Source organism: Mobula hypostoma, chromosome 13, assembly GCF_963921235.1.
Source record: "Mobula hypostoma chromosome 13, sMobHyp1.1, whole genome shotgun sequence".
In the NCBI taxonomy this organism is placed as follows: domain Eukaryota; kingdom Metazoa; phylum Chordata; class Chondrichthyes; order Myliobatiformes; family Myliobatidae; genus Mobula; species Mobula hypostoma.
Window position 1 is genome coordinate 55,396,242 of NC_086109.1, and position 16,404 is coordinate 55,412,645.

The 16,404-nt window shown below is 44.3% G+C and overlaps 1 protein-coding gene across 1 annotated transcript in view; it reads right to left on the bottom strand.

Annotated features, from left to right (window-relative positions):
* nedd4a (NEDD4 E3 ubiquitin protein ligase a) overlaps positions 1 to 9,038 on the bottom strand; it is a 242,825-nt gene extending 233,787 nt beyond the window's left edge. Inside the window, exons 1-2 of the mRNA XM_063065708.1 lie at positions 8,862 to 9,038; positions 8,440 to 8,513 (exon numbers count right to left, since the gene is read on the bottom strand). Of these exons, the coding sequence (XP_062921778.1) occupies positions 8,440 to 8,513; positions 8,862 to 8,903 (116 nt within the window). The 5' untranslated portion in view covers positions 8,904 to 9,038. The remainder of the gene's footprint in view (positions 1 to 8,439; positions 8,514 to 8,861) is intronic.
* Between the last annotated feature and the right edge of the window lie 7,366 nt (positions 9,039 to 16,404).

A 16,404-nucleotide genomic window follows, 5' to 3' on the forward strand; every position in this document is an offset into this window, starting at 1 on the left:
AATTTCTACAATGAACTATTCCACATTTAAAAATCATTAGAAACCTCTGAATGCCAGAAAGAGTGAGAGATCTATTCAAACATTAATGTTTGTCAAAGCTGATTGAATCCTGCCAGTCAGCCAAGGGCATTCTGCGTAGGGCTCCTTCAGTACACTGCTGGAGATTCTGCCACACCAAGGACTCACCAGCAGGGCCTGTGTAGACTAGCTAGACTGAGCTTGTGCCGAGATTTTATTTTACATTCTAGGGCCATGCACAACACTGTCCAGCACGTATCACCAACTCCAAACCACTCCTGACGCACTTCAATGGGCATTTACCTGTTATCTACATTGTCATGGATTTCAAATCACATTTAGGCGAGTCTTCAGGTAGGACACGGAATTTTCATGACATGTCAGCTTTATAGCTACTATTACCAATACAAGCATTTTATTCCCGATCCATGTAATTGCTTCATATTAAATTGCCCAGTCATCGTTCATCGTGCCAGGATTACAACCTGTATTTCATGCCTCTCAACAATAGTGTCTGTAACCACTAACCCACTGCACCCTATTGTGGCTTTGATCCTACTGTGATATTAGAAGCTCTTTTTCATTTGTAACTTGGTATCAGACAAGCAGTAGCGGTAAATCAGGAGGATGAGAAGTTCCAAGGACCTAGTAGTAAGGACAGCAGAGCTGGAATACAGTGTTACTGTGCTGAATAGGAGGGAAACCTATGAAACATGTTTTAACTTTGCACTTGTTAATATATGTTTGTTTTCTCATTGGTTGGAAGCAAATCCAACTCATAGAAATGACGCTGTAATAGTTCCTGAACTTTTACTGTGGGATTTTTTTCTAGGTTGGAATCGCTAAGAAGATCTCATATGATGGTGGTCCTCACCTTATCGGTAAAGTGACGCCTTACAGTACAAGCATCACTTACCCTGCCCGTACCCATGCACTCGGTAGGTACTCCTCGCCTTTTGGTTAAATAAATAGACGTCCATGAGTGAAAGCATGCTAAAGTATTACGCAGTGCTAACACAACACTTAAACATTTCCAAAACGCAAACAACAGGAATTCTGCAGATGCTGGAAATTCAAGCAACACACATCAAAGTTGCTGGTGAACGCAGCAGGCCAGGCAGCATCTCTAGTTACTAACTCTTCCTTCAGTTAGTCCTGACGAAGAGTCTCGGCCTGAAACATCGACTGTACCTCTTCCTACAGATGCTGCCTGGCCTGCTGCGTTCACCAGCAACTTTGATGTGTGTTACTTAAACATTTCCAGCAACATTTCCAGTTTGAAGTCCAAGAAGATCATTACGACTCCAGAGTGCCATACTTTCTAGTGGGAGGTTGGGTATTCGTGAAGTCCTATCAACAGAGAAATTGCTCAGAGTGCTGGTGGGAAGGTTCACACCAAGTGTTACTGACTACACATACTGCATTAAAGGTCCAGGGGAAGCTGCCTTGGATACACGCATCACATGTCAAACCTGCCGCGCCTCCAGACCAGGGAACTGGCAAATAAGATCTTGAAGATAAGGATTAACCCACTGCCTTTGAAGCCTTAAGCAGTTAATAATGCGTTTTGGATTGTGGATACACCGTGTGATTTTCCTTCACTCAAGTGAACCATTACGACACCTTTTACATCTTAGTTATGGATATGGTCTGCATTCCAATGAATTAAGTTGTCAGCAGACTCACACATTCAGGAGGAGGTGCTCACGTAGTTCCATCCCTTTAGCTTTCCCAGCAATGGAAGCTTACAGCCCTTCAACAAGACTAAAAAGGCACTAAACTACTTAGTGATCGGGAGGGAAATACAGGTATCCCTCGCTTTTCGAACGTTCGCTTTACGAAACTTCAGTTACGAAAGACCTACATTAGTACCCTGCTTTCGCTTTCAGGTGTTTTCACTGTTACGAAAAAAAAAGCAGCGCGCGATAAAAGGCAGTGCACGCCCCTAGCAGCCGCTCTCCCCCGGATTCTCGCCGGCATTGCTTAAACATGAGCCTGTGAGCAGCCGTTTGCAAGATGAGTTCTAAGGTATCAGAAAAGCCTGAACGAGCTCGTAAGGGTGTTACACTTAGCATAAAACTAAACATAATTAAGCGTTTTGATCGTGGTGAACGAAGTAAGGACAACGTGAGGTTGGCTTGTGGAAGCTGACGAAGATGATGTTGAAGAGGTTTTGGCATCCCATGACCAAGAACTGACAGATGAAGAGCTGATGCAATTGGAAGAAAAAAGGATAACAATCGAAACCGAATGAGTAATGATAAAGCACAACTTTAATTTTGAAAGGGTACGTCGGTTTAGGAGATATTTGCAGGATGGTTTGAGTCCTTACAAAGAACTGTGTGATAGAAAAATGCGCGAGGCTCAGCAGTCAAGCAAGCCTTCCACATCAGCCACAGCAGATGACAAACCTCGACCTTCGACATCGAGGCGGGCAGAGATAGAAGATGAGCTGCCTGCTCTAATGGAAACAAACGATGACGAGATGATACCCAGTGTCCCACCACCCCAACCCCCAGGCCACGGACAGATACTGATTCGCGGAGAATGCAATGGTAGCTGGGAGGCACACAGCACATCTTTAAGAAAAAAGCCAAAATAAACATGCTAACTAATTAGGTGCCACCGACACGTAATTGTCGGCCCAGATCAGAGACGACGCAATCGGAAATTGGCACTGATCTGGGCCGACAATTAAGTGTCGGGCGGCACCTAATTAATTAGTTTGTTTATTTCGGCTTTTTTTTAAAAGATGTGCTGTGTGTCTCCCGGCTACCGCTGCATTGCTGCGTGCTTTGCAGCAATGTATCGCTCGGCGGCCTGGAGGGTGGAGGCCACTGCACTACCCAACCTGCGACGACTCAGTCTAACACACCATCATCAGTGTGCTTGGCAAGCTATCTTCCCAATTCCTGTAAGTGATACTACACTGTACATACATTATTTCTACTTTATACAGGCTGTGTATTTTTGTGTGTTATTTGGTATGATTTGGCAGCTTCATAGCTTAAAGGTTACTGGACAGAGTGTTCTTGCCAACAGCGCTTGCGTGAGATTTTCTGCCGACGGCACTTGCGTGAGATTTTCGCTACGGAGAACAGTTCAGTAATGATCGTGGAAAAGTATTTCTACTTTATATAGGCTGTGTATTTATCATATCATTCCTGCTTTTACTATATGTTACTGTTATTTTAGGTTTTATGTGTTATTTGGCATGATTTGGTAGGTTATTCTTTGGTCTGCGAACGCTCACAAAATTTTCCCATATAAATAAATGGTAATTGCTTCTTCACTTTACGACATTTCGGCTTACGAACCGTTTCATAGGAACGTTCTACCTTCGGATGGCGGGGGAAACCTGTACAGTGCTGCCGAAAACTGATGGTTTTAGAGAGCAAGGCAAGGGGATTGAATTACATTCTGAAGGGGATATACACCATGTTGGCAGTGGCTTCAATGGATGGTATTTACCCTCATATAACTGCACCTTGTTACCACCCTCCCCACCTTTGATAGGGTGATGGAGTGGTGAAGAATATATCTTCCAACAGATTGGTACCATTCATTTGTTATGTGCTGTTGTATGACGTAGGCAACCATGGTCTTTCCACGACCATGATTGTTCTTGGCAAATTTATCTACAGAAGTGATTTGCTATTGCCTTCTTCTGGGCAGTGTCTTTACAAGATGGGTGTCCACAGCCATTATCAATACTCTTCAGAGACTGTTTGCCAGGCGTCAGTGGTCAAATAACCAGGACTTGTGAGAAGCACCACCATCCACCACCTGCTCCCTTGGCTTCATGCGACCCAGATCAGAGGGCTAAGCAGGTGCTACACCTTGCCAAAGAGAGAACTGTAGGCAGGCGGAGGGAAGGAGTGCCTTTCACCTCCTTTGGTAGAGATGTATCTCCATCCACCACCCTCAGAAAGATACCACATTGGGGAAACAGCACAGTAGATTTAATAACACAAAAGCTACTACACCACCCCTTACACTTACTGGGACATAGTGTGCAGAATCAAGGCACACCCATGGTTGCCTACAGAATGGAAAGCTGTTGCTATTTGTCTATGTAATACCACATATGCACCATCTATGGTCAATTTCTCCACACCCAGCTGTACAGAGCTACCACTGAAGGGCTATTACAGAGGCTGAAAGCTTTTGGATTATTGCAACCCCCTTTTGGAGACTTGCAAGAAAGTATTAATATGGCTTCTGCCATGGAAAGATTGACCAATGAGATGGCCCAGGCATTACATGAAATAAGCCAGGCCATTGAGAGTATAACAGTTGAGATGGAGACAGTTTGTACTGTGGCACTTCGGAGCTAGTCGGCATTGGAATAAGGAGGTTGGTACTTGCTCCATCATCAGCTAGGAATGTTGGAACCAAATCCCTGATCCAGCTACAAGCCAATAAGGTCAAAAAGATTGTGCAGGAGTTACATTGGACCTGGTCACTGCCTGGCTCTATTCCCTTATGGGAGGTTGGGGTAGTTCCATTGTACAGTGGGCAATGGCGGGGGGGGGGGCTATGTTCTTGATAACTGTGATATTCATTTTAGTCTGTTGCCTGAGATCACTTTGTGGTGTGGACATGGAATAAAGAGAAGGAGGCGAGGAACCGGAGGGAGGTGATAGGCAGGTCATGAGGATGGGGGAAGGAATGAGAAGGGATGAGAGGACTACCAGAATGAAGGAAAACAAGGGAGTGGGGAGAATATGGGGAGAATAGAGGGAAGTGGTTGCCAGAAGCCTGAGAAATCAATGTTCATTACATCAGGTTGGAGATCACACAGACAGAATAGGTTGCCCCTCCAACCTGCATTTAGCCATGAACAGACACGTCAGTGTGGGAATGGGAAGTTGAGTTGCCCTAAACAGTCCTTCCAGGTGAGATGGTGCATACGCTGTAGGTCTGTCAGGAACATTTCCTGTATCCGGTACTGCTGGTGCAGCCTCCTCTGTAATCGGTGAGATCTGACACAGATGGGGAAACCACTTCGTCCAGCACCTTTGCTCTGTTTCCACAGCAGTCAGGATCTCCCAGTGGCCACCCATTTCATCTGACTCCCCATTCCTCTATTCCAGCATCTGTGGAATCTCTTGTAACTCTAGGATAGATCTGGATGATCCAAAGTCTGTGTTCATCTGAAGTGGTCAGATCTGACAGAAGCATATTCAGCTTACAATTTACTCCGCATTAAGACACAGGGAATGACCAGCCAATATAAAAATCACTAACAAATATGGTTCACATATTAAGATTAGCTAAGAGACTGAACCAGCCCACTATTTCCAGTGCAGTAAAACTCCAATATTCTGGTATTCCCAGGACTTTTGTGGTGTCAGTCTGGCAGATTTTCCAGATGATTGGTTATTATTCACACATGCCAACACACTTCCAATTCACTTTTTTTATCTACAAGTTACACAGCAGAATAACAAATTGTCCATGTAGCCAGGCACATTGAAAGAGTCACACACAAAATGCTGGAGGAACTCAGCAGGCAAGGCAACATCTATATGGAAAAGAGTAAACAGTTGAAAGAGTCTGCTGGAATTTGCACCTGGTGAACCAAATGCCAAATCATCAGCTTTTCTGAACAGTTGGGTAGTGGATATCAACACCTTAGTGTTAATTTTTATAAGGATAAAATGACAAAGGAGTCAATGAAAGAATTTCTAAAAAATCATATTCAAATATACAATCTGGTAATTTCTTCACTTGATTCAGCTCTGGAATGTAGAGAACAGAAAGCCTTTCTCAATAAATATAAAAGGAACAGTTCAGATGTTTGCTTCCAATTTAATAACAAATCATTCAATTATTACTGCACTGAATCAGGGCAATCAGGTTATACCAGTTCCTCTCTAACATCAGGCAGGCTATATTCACATACAACCCTGTAGTACTGGAACGGACAATGTGGAGGGGAGTTTCAATCCCAGGAATCTGCTGAGCATCATGTAGTCTAGGTCCCTTTGATTGAAAAACATAGCTGAAGCTTCACTGTATTTACATCTGCACAATGCCAGTCTAGAATGAGTTTAAGAAAGCATCCATCTCTATCTATGGCATCTAGAATAGCTTAAAATATAATGAGTTGTTCTTTTCTTTAATGTTTCCGGCAAACTTGCCAGTAAACGATGGCTCACAATGACTAATCAAATGAACTGGCTCACCCACATATTTAAAAAATGTTGTGCCTCAGATTCTCACAGAATAGGAAGAGACATATAGAGTCAATGCTGTGATATTAATGTGTTATCAAAATATTGTGGAATAATAATGTTTATAGCTAATTCTAATACTCAAAGGGCAACAATCAAAAATGGCCCAAAATTTTTATTTAAAAAAAACTTTTCAAGGTCTGGTTGTTGCTGGCAAAGTCAGAATTATCTACCTAGTATTTACTTAAGAAAGTAGTGTTGAGCTGTTTTATTGAATTACCATAGCCCTAGTGAAGATACAGTGTTGAAGAAGCGTATGGAATGCCAGGATTAAGATTGTGCAATGACAGGGGACTAGTATTTGATGGAAGGAAAGCTAACGAGAAAACAGCTGAAGAGAGTCAAGACAGTGAAACTCCAAGTCAAAGTGGAGTTTATTGCCACTGACACAAGTACAGGTGTACACTGGTGCAACAAAAAGCTTATGTACAGCAGCATCACATAAGCAGCATTCACAAGGAAAACAAGTTATACCCAGTTTTTCCAAGAAAGAACAATTAGAACAAAAAATATGCTAAGACTGGGTGATTACCATCTGGAGCATAACTATTTTATTTTCTCCAGAGTATTACTCCAGACATCAGAGTGTTCTCCATTTCATACCCATTTACTTTTATTCCACAAGGCAGCTTTATGCCACATTGTGTTATCTTGATGTTTAGGATGGTAACTCTCACCTCATCTACCATATTCAGCCCTTGCTCTATGGTTGAACCACAGTTTGATGAGATCAGAAACCAAGCAGTTCCAGCAAAGCCCAAACTGGGGATCAGAAAAGAGCTTACTGGTGAGAAAGTGCTACTTACTGCACTGCTGCAGAAACATTCCCCCATTTTGTTGATGAATAAGAGTGGACTGACTGGGTATTAATCACCTGGAATAAATTCGCCCTGCATTTTGTAGGGCACATCTAGGTATTTTTCGCACTACCAGTGTTCTAACTGGACTGGAATAGACTCAAAAGTACAGCTGGTTATGAAACTTTCTGCTCTGCACTGACTGTGCCTTTGTTCTATACATTTCTTGTGTCTTAGTATCATTTGCTGAGAATCACATTAGATAGAGATAAGCTTCTGTGATAGTCAGGATATTTAGGTGGATACTGAGGTACTCAGCACAACTAGCTGAACATGGCTACAAATTCGTCTGCTCTGGTCCCCATCATTGTTAAGGATGGGAAAGCATCATAAGCCCCCTCCACTCCCATTAGATGTTTAATTGTCCATCATTATTCATGATTGGATGAGGTAAGACTGCACAATTTCTATTTGTGTCATTAGTTGCAAGATCACTCTATTTTGTGCTGCCTAGCACACTCAGTTATCTACTGCAGTTGCTCTAGGCTGGCACAGATCACTGGGTATGCCTGGTACTGTTTCATTCAGCTGGCACCCATCAATTTGGGTATGCCTGGTACTGCTCCCAATATGCATTCTAGTGTATACATTTCATTGAATTCATATTGATCCTATGGCTTAAGAATCGAGTGAGAGAAGAGTCTGGTACATTGTCTCTAACAATGACCACGTCAGGATGTTACTGACTAGTTCACGGCAGAGCTCTTCCACTTTAGACACCAGCCCCTAGATGTTTGCAAGACGGAATAAGCTAGGAGGAATATAGCGTAGCTGAATTCAGTGGCTGGGTCGAGGCCAGATGGTCCATCAAGTTTAACATCAACAGTAATGATGCAACTGAGTGAATTACTGGGCCACTTCAGAGTAAAGCACGTGGGATGGGTCTGGACTCATACATCAGCTAGTCTTCGATTTCCTCCTCAGGATATTAGCAAAGCAGAGGAGGCTTTATCACAATCCAAAGGTTTTTATCATCACCATTTCTGAAAGAATCACACCACCCCAAACCCCCATAAACACACACACACACACACTCACACTCACTCAACATTATCAACTGAATACAAGTTCCACAACTGTTATCGTAGAATTTAAATCAGGGACTCTGGACCATCAATAAGAAATGGGAACAACTACTCTCTCAGTCCACTTCTCTAATCTTGGCATGTTTCCCTTGTTTTAAAATGACAAGGGTTTACTAGTTCTATGGTTTCATTTTCAGAAACACCTTGCCCCAGTTTTTCATCACAGAGAAATTAAATGCGGAGTTTTCAGCTGCTTGGCCCCAGTCATAAAACGGGTTCCAGTGCCCTAAATACACCTACCTGGCTCCCAAAATATCCTTCTTCGCCAGGCCAATTCCAGCTAAAATCTTCACTCGTAGAATCCGAGATCCGTCCTGCAAACCACAATCACGCGGGTTAGTAAGCGAACGTGAGGGAGGTGGGCGGCGGCGGTCGCGCTACATCGGGTAGTGGGGCGTTCGCTGTGGGTCTAAAACTGTCTAACCTCAGTACGGAGGAGGTGATAAACATGTCATCTCGTGTAGGCCTAAACCCGCTGTCCCTCCCATCTCCACAGGAGAGAGATCGGGCTCCGGTCCCTGTCGCCACACTGACCCCAGAACAAGCAGTTCCCACGGGGGTCAGCCAGGGGCTTCCACTCTCCCGGCGTGGCCGGCAATGTGACAAACTTACCACCATCTCCCGGCTCTCTGTGGCGTTCAACTAACAGAAAGTGGGAATACCTCATCGGTGGGTAGACCTCGTACTTCAGGAAACGCTGCCATCCGTGAGTGGCTGTATTATTGACAGCTCCCGTGCTCAGACACCTTCCTCAGTAACAGAGCCGCGGCGGTGCCACATCCCGGCCTCAGATCCCGGCTCCCAGCTCCGCTCTCCGCTCACCGAAAACTTCCCGAGTGGAGCCCACCCAGGCAGCAGAAGCGCTGACGTCGTGCCCCTCCAGCCACTCAGAAGGCTCGCCCAAATCACGTGATCGCACTTTGATGAGACCGAACCTGAAATACTGTAACCAAAATAAGCAAGTCAGTAGCCAAAACGGAGGCGTCTCTTGTCCGCATTGTAGCTCGTACTGTATATCCCCGTGGACAGTGTAGAATAGAGACCTGAAATGGGATCAGAGTGCCATCAACAAGAATCTTCCCAATGGAGCCACAAGTTCCGAGTGTGAACTGTGGGAAATCTGACACTGAAACAGCACTGAGTTCGGCTGCAACATTTACGAAATCAAAATCTGATAAACTCACTTGCTTGAAATGTTATGTTTATATTTTACATTTTTAAATTTTAATCCAGAACCCGCGTGAAGCTGGGCACTGTTTTGTGGTTCTTGTGTTGTAGGTAACAGTGGCATTTGTGTGTGTGTGTGTGTGTGTGTGTGTGTGTGTGTGTGTGTGTGATTGTCCTGGTTACAGCAGGGTCTGTGTCGAGCAATCTCCAGCTTTCAGGAAAGGAAGCATGCCCGTCTCACCGAGCCCCAGACAGATGCTGAGAAAAATCCAGGTCAACGCAGTGAAAGGCGGCCCTTTAGTCTGCTGATATAGTATTGGTGGGGTGGTCCTCCAGTGCAGGATAGCTGCACCCAAACGCGAGGGCAGGGGCACGTGTCGTGGGCGCCCTGAAGCTCGGGGCACCCGCCACACATCAATGGGAAAGGGCCGCAGCCCAGAGCGTTGTCACCACTGGACACTCTCTCAAGCACTTCACTAGCGCTAATGTTAAGCATGAAATATTAGTGATCTCGATGTATTGAACTCTTTGGCCTAGTGGTTTTTTGTCAATATGTATATTTTATTTGCTGTATTTATTATTAATCAAGTACACTTGGGGGAGGGGGGTCGCGGATATTTTTCATCTGAATGGGAAAATGTGTCTGGTGATAGCGAATCACAAACAAAAGAAAATCTGCAGATGCTGGAAATCCAAGCAACACACATCTGATCAGATGCAGCAAAACTAAACAGTAAGATAACACAATAAAAAAAGCACAATAACTGTAAACAGGTACAATAAACATGAGAAAGTCTGAAGATGCGGGAATCCAAAGCAACACACAGCAGGAGCTCCTCCTTCCCCTTCTGGGATGGCCCACTCTCCTCTCCCATCAGATTCCATCTTCTCCAGCCCTTGACCTTTCCCACCCACCTTGCTTGACCTACAATTTTCCAGCTAGCCTCTTTCCCCTCCCCCACCTTCCGATTCTGGCATCTTCCCCCTTCCTTCTCAGTCCAGCAGAGTCTCAGCCTAAAACGTCACTCTTTTCCATAGATGCTGCCCAACCTGCTGCATTCCTCCAGGACTTTGTGTGTGTTGCTTATATATTAGATTGACTGTATGCCCATAAAGTGACTCTAGGCATAGGAGTACATAAAGTGAGTCTCAAAGGAAATGATAAAGTAGTGTTGGTGGGGAAGATAAGTGAAAGGGTGAGTTAGTGGCTGAAGGTATTGATCAGCCTCACTGCTTGGGGAAAGTAACTGTTTTTGATTCAGGAGGGCCTGGTGTGAATGTTACATAGCCTCCTCCTTAATGGGAGTAGGACAAACACTCCATCAGCAGGGTGGGTGGGATCCTTCATGACATTACTGATCCTTTTTTTGGCACCTTTCTGTCTGTATGTATTTGATGGCAGGTCGGCTGATGCCTATGATGCGCTGAGCAGATTTGTAGAGCTTTCCTGTCTCTGCAGTGCCTAAAACTATTCACAACCAGTGTTGTATATGGCACGTTACCCATCAATAAATGTATGCAATTCTTCATCTTGTCTTCAGTTAGGTTCAATCGTGTAGCCTGTCATAGTTCAGCATTTACCTGAGCCTTCTGGTTCGTCACAAACAAATACTGGAGAAACTCAACTTATGTTACACAAAAACATAAACAATTCCCTCTGGATTTCTGTGTTTTCTATTTTACTATTATTCAAAATCTTATCTACAAAACAGAACATGCTGGAATTGGAGAGGATCCCAAGGAGGGTCACGAGAATGATCACAGGAATGAAAGGGCTAATGTATGATGACTATTTGATGGCTCCAGGCCTGTACTTGCTGGAATTTAGAAGAATGGGGGAGGATCTCATTGAAACCTATTGAATATTGAAAGGCTTAGATAGGGTGGATGTGGAGAGGATGTTTCCTATAGTGGGGGAGTCTAGGACCAGAGGGCACAGACTCTGAATAGAGGGATGTCTGTTTGGAATGAAGATGAGGAGGAATTTCGTTAGCCAGAGGGTGATGAACTTGCAGGATCATTGTCACAAAAGGCTGTGGAGATCAAGTCACTGAGTATATTTAAAGCGGAGGTTGATAGGTTCTTGATTAGTAAAGGCATCAAAGGTTACAGGAAGAAGGCAAAAAAATGGAGTTGAGAGGGATAATTAATCAGCCAAGATAAAATGATAGAGCAGGTTCAATAGGCTGAATGGCCTGATTCTGCTCCTATAGCCTTAAAAGTATCAAATTTGGTTTGAATTTAAATACAAATGAGAAGAGTTTCTTCCTGTTTTTCTGAGAAGTGAAATATGAAGTGTGGACAGGAAATGGACAGCTGAGAGAGGGAAGAACCCTAGGCACATAAACCTGGCATGGTCTTATTCGTGAAAACAAGACTGAAGGTGCACACAGACACACTGGGAAGGAGTGACTGGAAAAATAAGTTCTCAAAAATGATAAGGACATATCATTTTTTAATAAGTTTAAATTTTCCACTAAATATATGCTGATATTTTGATATCTTGAAAGAAATGTCTTCTTGTATATACCCTGCTTTATCACAGTGTTTCCTCTCAACAATCAATGTTTCCATTATAATCAAATTCCATTTTTGTTATGTCAGGAAAGGACTTTAATGAGGAAAATGGCCAGGCTTGTCCCCACACTAGTAAAAATCAAATAAGATCATTAATATTAGGATGGATTCTATGAAACAACAGCACCATGAACAAACACACCACACCACTATTTGCTTCATTTACATCAAGTTGCTCCAAAATTTTGCAGATAGACATTTACCATTGTGATACTTTATTTTAGAAACTTTTGCTGCTCTTGCAGGATGTGGGAAGGCAGGGAGACCTCCAGTGTCCCTGATGACTACACCTGCGAAAAGTACATCCAGCTGCAGCTTTGAACACTCCACATTAAGCGGTTGGAGCTGGAACTGGATGAACTCCGGATCATTCGGGAGGCTGAGGGGGCGATAAATAGGACATAAAGAGAGGGAGTTAAACACAAGGTGCAGGACACAGGAAAGGGAAAGGGGTTAAGAAGCCACTGCAGGGTACTCCGATGGCCATCCCCCTCAACAACAGGTTTATCATTTTGGATACTGTTGGGGGGATAGCCTAGCAGAGGAAAGTCACAGTGGTCAGGTCTCTGGCACTGAGTGACTCTGTGACTCAGAAGGGAAGGAGGAAGAAGATGTGAGTTGTGGTGATAGGGGAATCAATAGTTAGGGGACCAGAAAGGAGGTTCTGTGGATGAGAACGAGATTCCAGGATGGTATAGAAACATAGAAACATAGAAAATAGGTGCAGGAGTAGGCCATTCGGCCCTTCGAGCCTGCACCGCCATTTATTATGATCATGGCTGATCATCCAACTCAGAACCCAGCCTTCCCTCCATACCCCCTGACCCCTGTAGCCACAAGGGCCATATCTAACTTCCTTTTAAACATAGCTAATGAACTGGCCTCAACAGTTTGCTGTGGCAGAGAATTCCACAGATTCACCACTCTCTGTGTGAAGAAGTTTTTCCTAACCTCGGTCCTAAAAGGCTTCCCCTCTATCCTCAAACTGTGACCCCTCGTTCTAGACCTCCCCAACATCGGGAACAATCTTCCCACATCTAGCCTGTCCAATCCCTTTAGGATCTTATACGTTTCAATCAGATCCCCCCTCAATCTTCTAAATTCCAACGAGTACAAGCCCAGTTCATCCAGTCTTTCTTCATATGAAAGACCTGCCATCCCAGGAATCAATCTGGTGAACCTTCTTTGTACTCCCTCTATGGCAAAGATGTCTTTCCTCAGATTAGGGGACCAAAACTGCACACAATACTCCAGGTGTGGTCTCACCAAGGCCTTGTACAACTGCAGTAGTACCTCCCTGCTCCTGTACTCGAATCCTCTCGCTATAAATGCCGGCATACCGTTCGCCTTTTTCACCGCCTGCTGTACCTGCATGCCCACTTTCAATGACTGGTGTATAATGACACCCAGGTCTCATTGCACCTCCCCTTTTCCTAATCGGCCACCATTCAGATAATAATCTGTTTTCCTATTTTTGCCACCAAAGTGGATAACTTCACATTTATCCACATTAAATTGCATCTGCCATGAGTTTGCCCACTCACCCAACCTATCCAAGTCACCCTGCATCCTCTTAGCATCCTCCTCACTGCTAACACTGCCACCCAGCTTCGTGTCATCTGCAAACTTGGAGATGCTGCATTTAACATGGTATGTTACTTCCCAGGTGCTGGGGCCCAGGACATCTTGGATCAAGGCCTTAGAATTCTTAAGTGGAAGGATAAACAGCCAGAAGTTGTGGTCCATGTGGGTACCAATGACATAGGTAGGAAGAGTGACGAAGTTCTGCAAAGTGAGTTCAAGGAATTGGGTGCTAAATTAAAAGACAGGAGCTCCAGGGCAGTGACCTGAGGATTCTTATCTGTGTCATGTGCCAGTGAGGCCAGAACTAGGAAGATTATATGGTTTAATATGTATCTAAGGAGTTGGTGTAGGAGGGAGGGCATCAGATTGTTAGATCATTAGGCTGTCTTCTAGAGAAGGTGGGATCTGTGCAGAAGAGATGGTTTGCACCTGAACTGGAGAGGGACAATTATCCTAGAGGGAAGATTTGCTAGTGCTGCATAAAAGGGGTTTAAACTCCAGTTGCAGGGGGATGGGAACCAGAATGCCAGAACAGATAGTGCAGAGGTTGTGGAGACGGATGATGTTAGGACCCCAGACAAAGTCAGGAATCAAATGGTTGAGCATGGTGCGACTAGCATCCTGAGCTGTGTATATTTTGATGTGAAAAGTATCATTGGAAAGGCAGATGAGCCCAGGTCATGGATCAACACGTGGAATTGTGATATTGTCACCGTTAGTGACACTTGGTTGCAGGAGGGGTGGAGCTGGCAGCTCAATATTCCAGGGTTTCATTGTTTTAGATGCGACAGAGCAGATGGATTAAAGGGGCATTACTAGTCAGGGAAAACGTCACAGCGGTGCTTGGTCACGACAGACTGGAAAACTCTTCTAGTGAGGCGCCATGGGTGAAACTGAATAATGAAAGGTATGACCATGTTAATGGGGCTATATTGTAAACCACCCAACAGTCTGAGGGATTTAGAGGATCAAGTTTTAACATAGAAACATAGAAACATAGAAAATAGGTGCAGGAGTAGGCCATTCGGCCCTTCGAGCCTGCACCGCCATTTATTATGATCATGGCTGATCATCCAACTCAGAACCCAGCCTTCCCTCCATACCCCCTGACCCCTGTAGCCACAAGGGCCATATCTAACTTCCTTTTAAACATAGCTAATGAACTGGCCTCAACAGTTTGCTGTGGCAGAGAATTCCACAGATTCACCACTCTCTGTGTGAAGAAGTTTTTCCTAACCTCGGTCCTAAAAGGCTTCCCCTCTATCCTCAAACTGTGACCCCTCGTTCTAGACCTTCCCAACATCGGGAACAATCTTCCTGCATCTAGCCTGTCCAATCCCTTTAGGATCTTATACGTTTCAATCAGATCCCCCCTCAATCTTCTAAATTCCAACGAGTACAAGCCCAGTTCATCCAGTCTTTCTTCATATGAAAGACCTGCCATCCCAGGAATCAATCTGGTGAACCTTCTTTGTACTCCCTCTATGGCAAAGATGTCTTTCCTCAGATTAGGGGACCAAAACTGCACACAATACTCCAGGTGTGGTCTCACCAAGGCCTTGTACAACTGCAGTAGTACCTCCCTGCTCCTGTACTCGAATCCTCTCGCTATAAATGCCAGCATACCGTTCGCCTTTTTCACCGCCTGCTGTACCTGCATGCCCACTTTCAATGACTGGTGTATAATGACACCCAGGTCTCGTTGCACCTCCCCTTTTCCTAATCGGCCACCATTCAGATAATAATCTGTTTTCCTATTTTTGCCACCAAAGTGGATAACTTCACATTTATCCACATTAAATTGCATCTGCCATGAGTTTGCCCACTCACCCAACCTATCCAAGTCACCCTGCATCCTCTTAGCATCCTCCTCACTGCTAACACTGCCACCCAGCTTCGTGTCATCCGCAAACTTGGAGATGCTGCATTTAATTCCCTCATCCAAGTCATTAATATATATTGTAAACAACTGGGGTCCCAGCACTGAGCCTTGCGGTACCCCACTAGTCACCGCCTGCCATTCTGAAAAGGTCCCGTTTATTCCCACTCTTTGCTTCCTGTCTGCTAACCAATTCTCCACCCACACCAATACCTTACCCCCAATACCGTGTGCTTTAAGTTTGCACACTAATCTCCTGTGTGGGACCTTGTCAAAAGCCTTTTGAAAATCCAAATATACCACATCCACTGGTTCTCCCCTATCCACTCTACTAGTTACATCCTCAAAAAATTCTATGAGATTCGTCAGACATGATTTTCCTTTCACAAATCCATGCTGACTTTGTCCGATCATTTCACCGCTTTCCAAATGTGCTGTTATCACATCCTTGATAACTGACTCCAGCAGTTTCCCCACCACTGACGTTAGGCTAACCGGCCTATAATTCCCCGGTTTCTCTCTCCCTCCTTTTTTAAAAAGTGGGGTTACATTAGCCACCCTCCAATCCTCAGGAACTAGTCCAGAATCTAACGAGTTTTGAAAAATTATCACTAATGCATCCACTATTTCTTGGGCCACTTCCTTAAGCACTCTGGGATGCAGACCATCTGGCCCTGGGGATTTATCTGCCTTCAATCCCTTCAATTTACCTAACACCACTTCCCTACTAACATGTATTTCGCTCAGTTCCTCCATCTCACTGGACCCTCTGTCCCTTACTATTTCTGGAAGATTATTTATGTCCTCCTTAGTGAAGACAGAACCAAAGTAATTATTCAATTGGTCTGCCATGTCCTTGCTCCCCATAATCAATTCACCTGTTTCTGTTTGCAGGGGACCTACATTTGTCTTTATCAGTCTTTTCCTTTTTACATATCTATAAAAGCTTTTACAGTCCGTTTTTATGTTCTCTGCCAGTTTTCTCTCATAATCTTTTT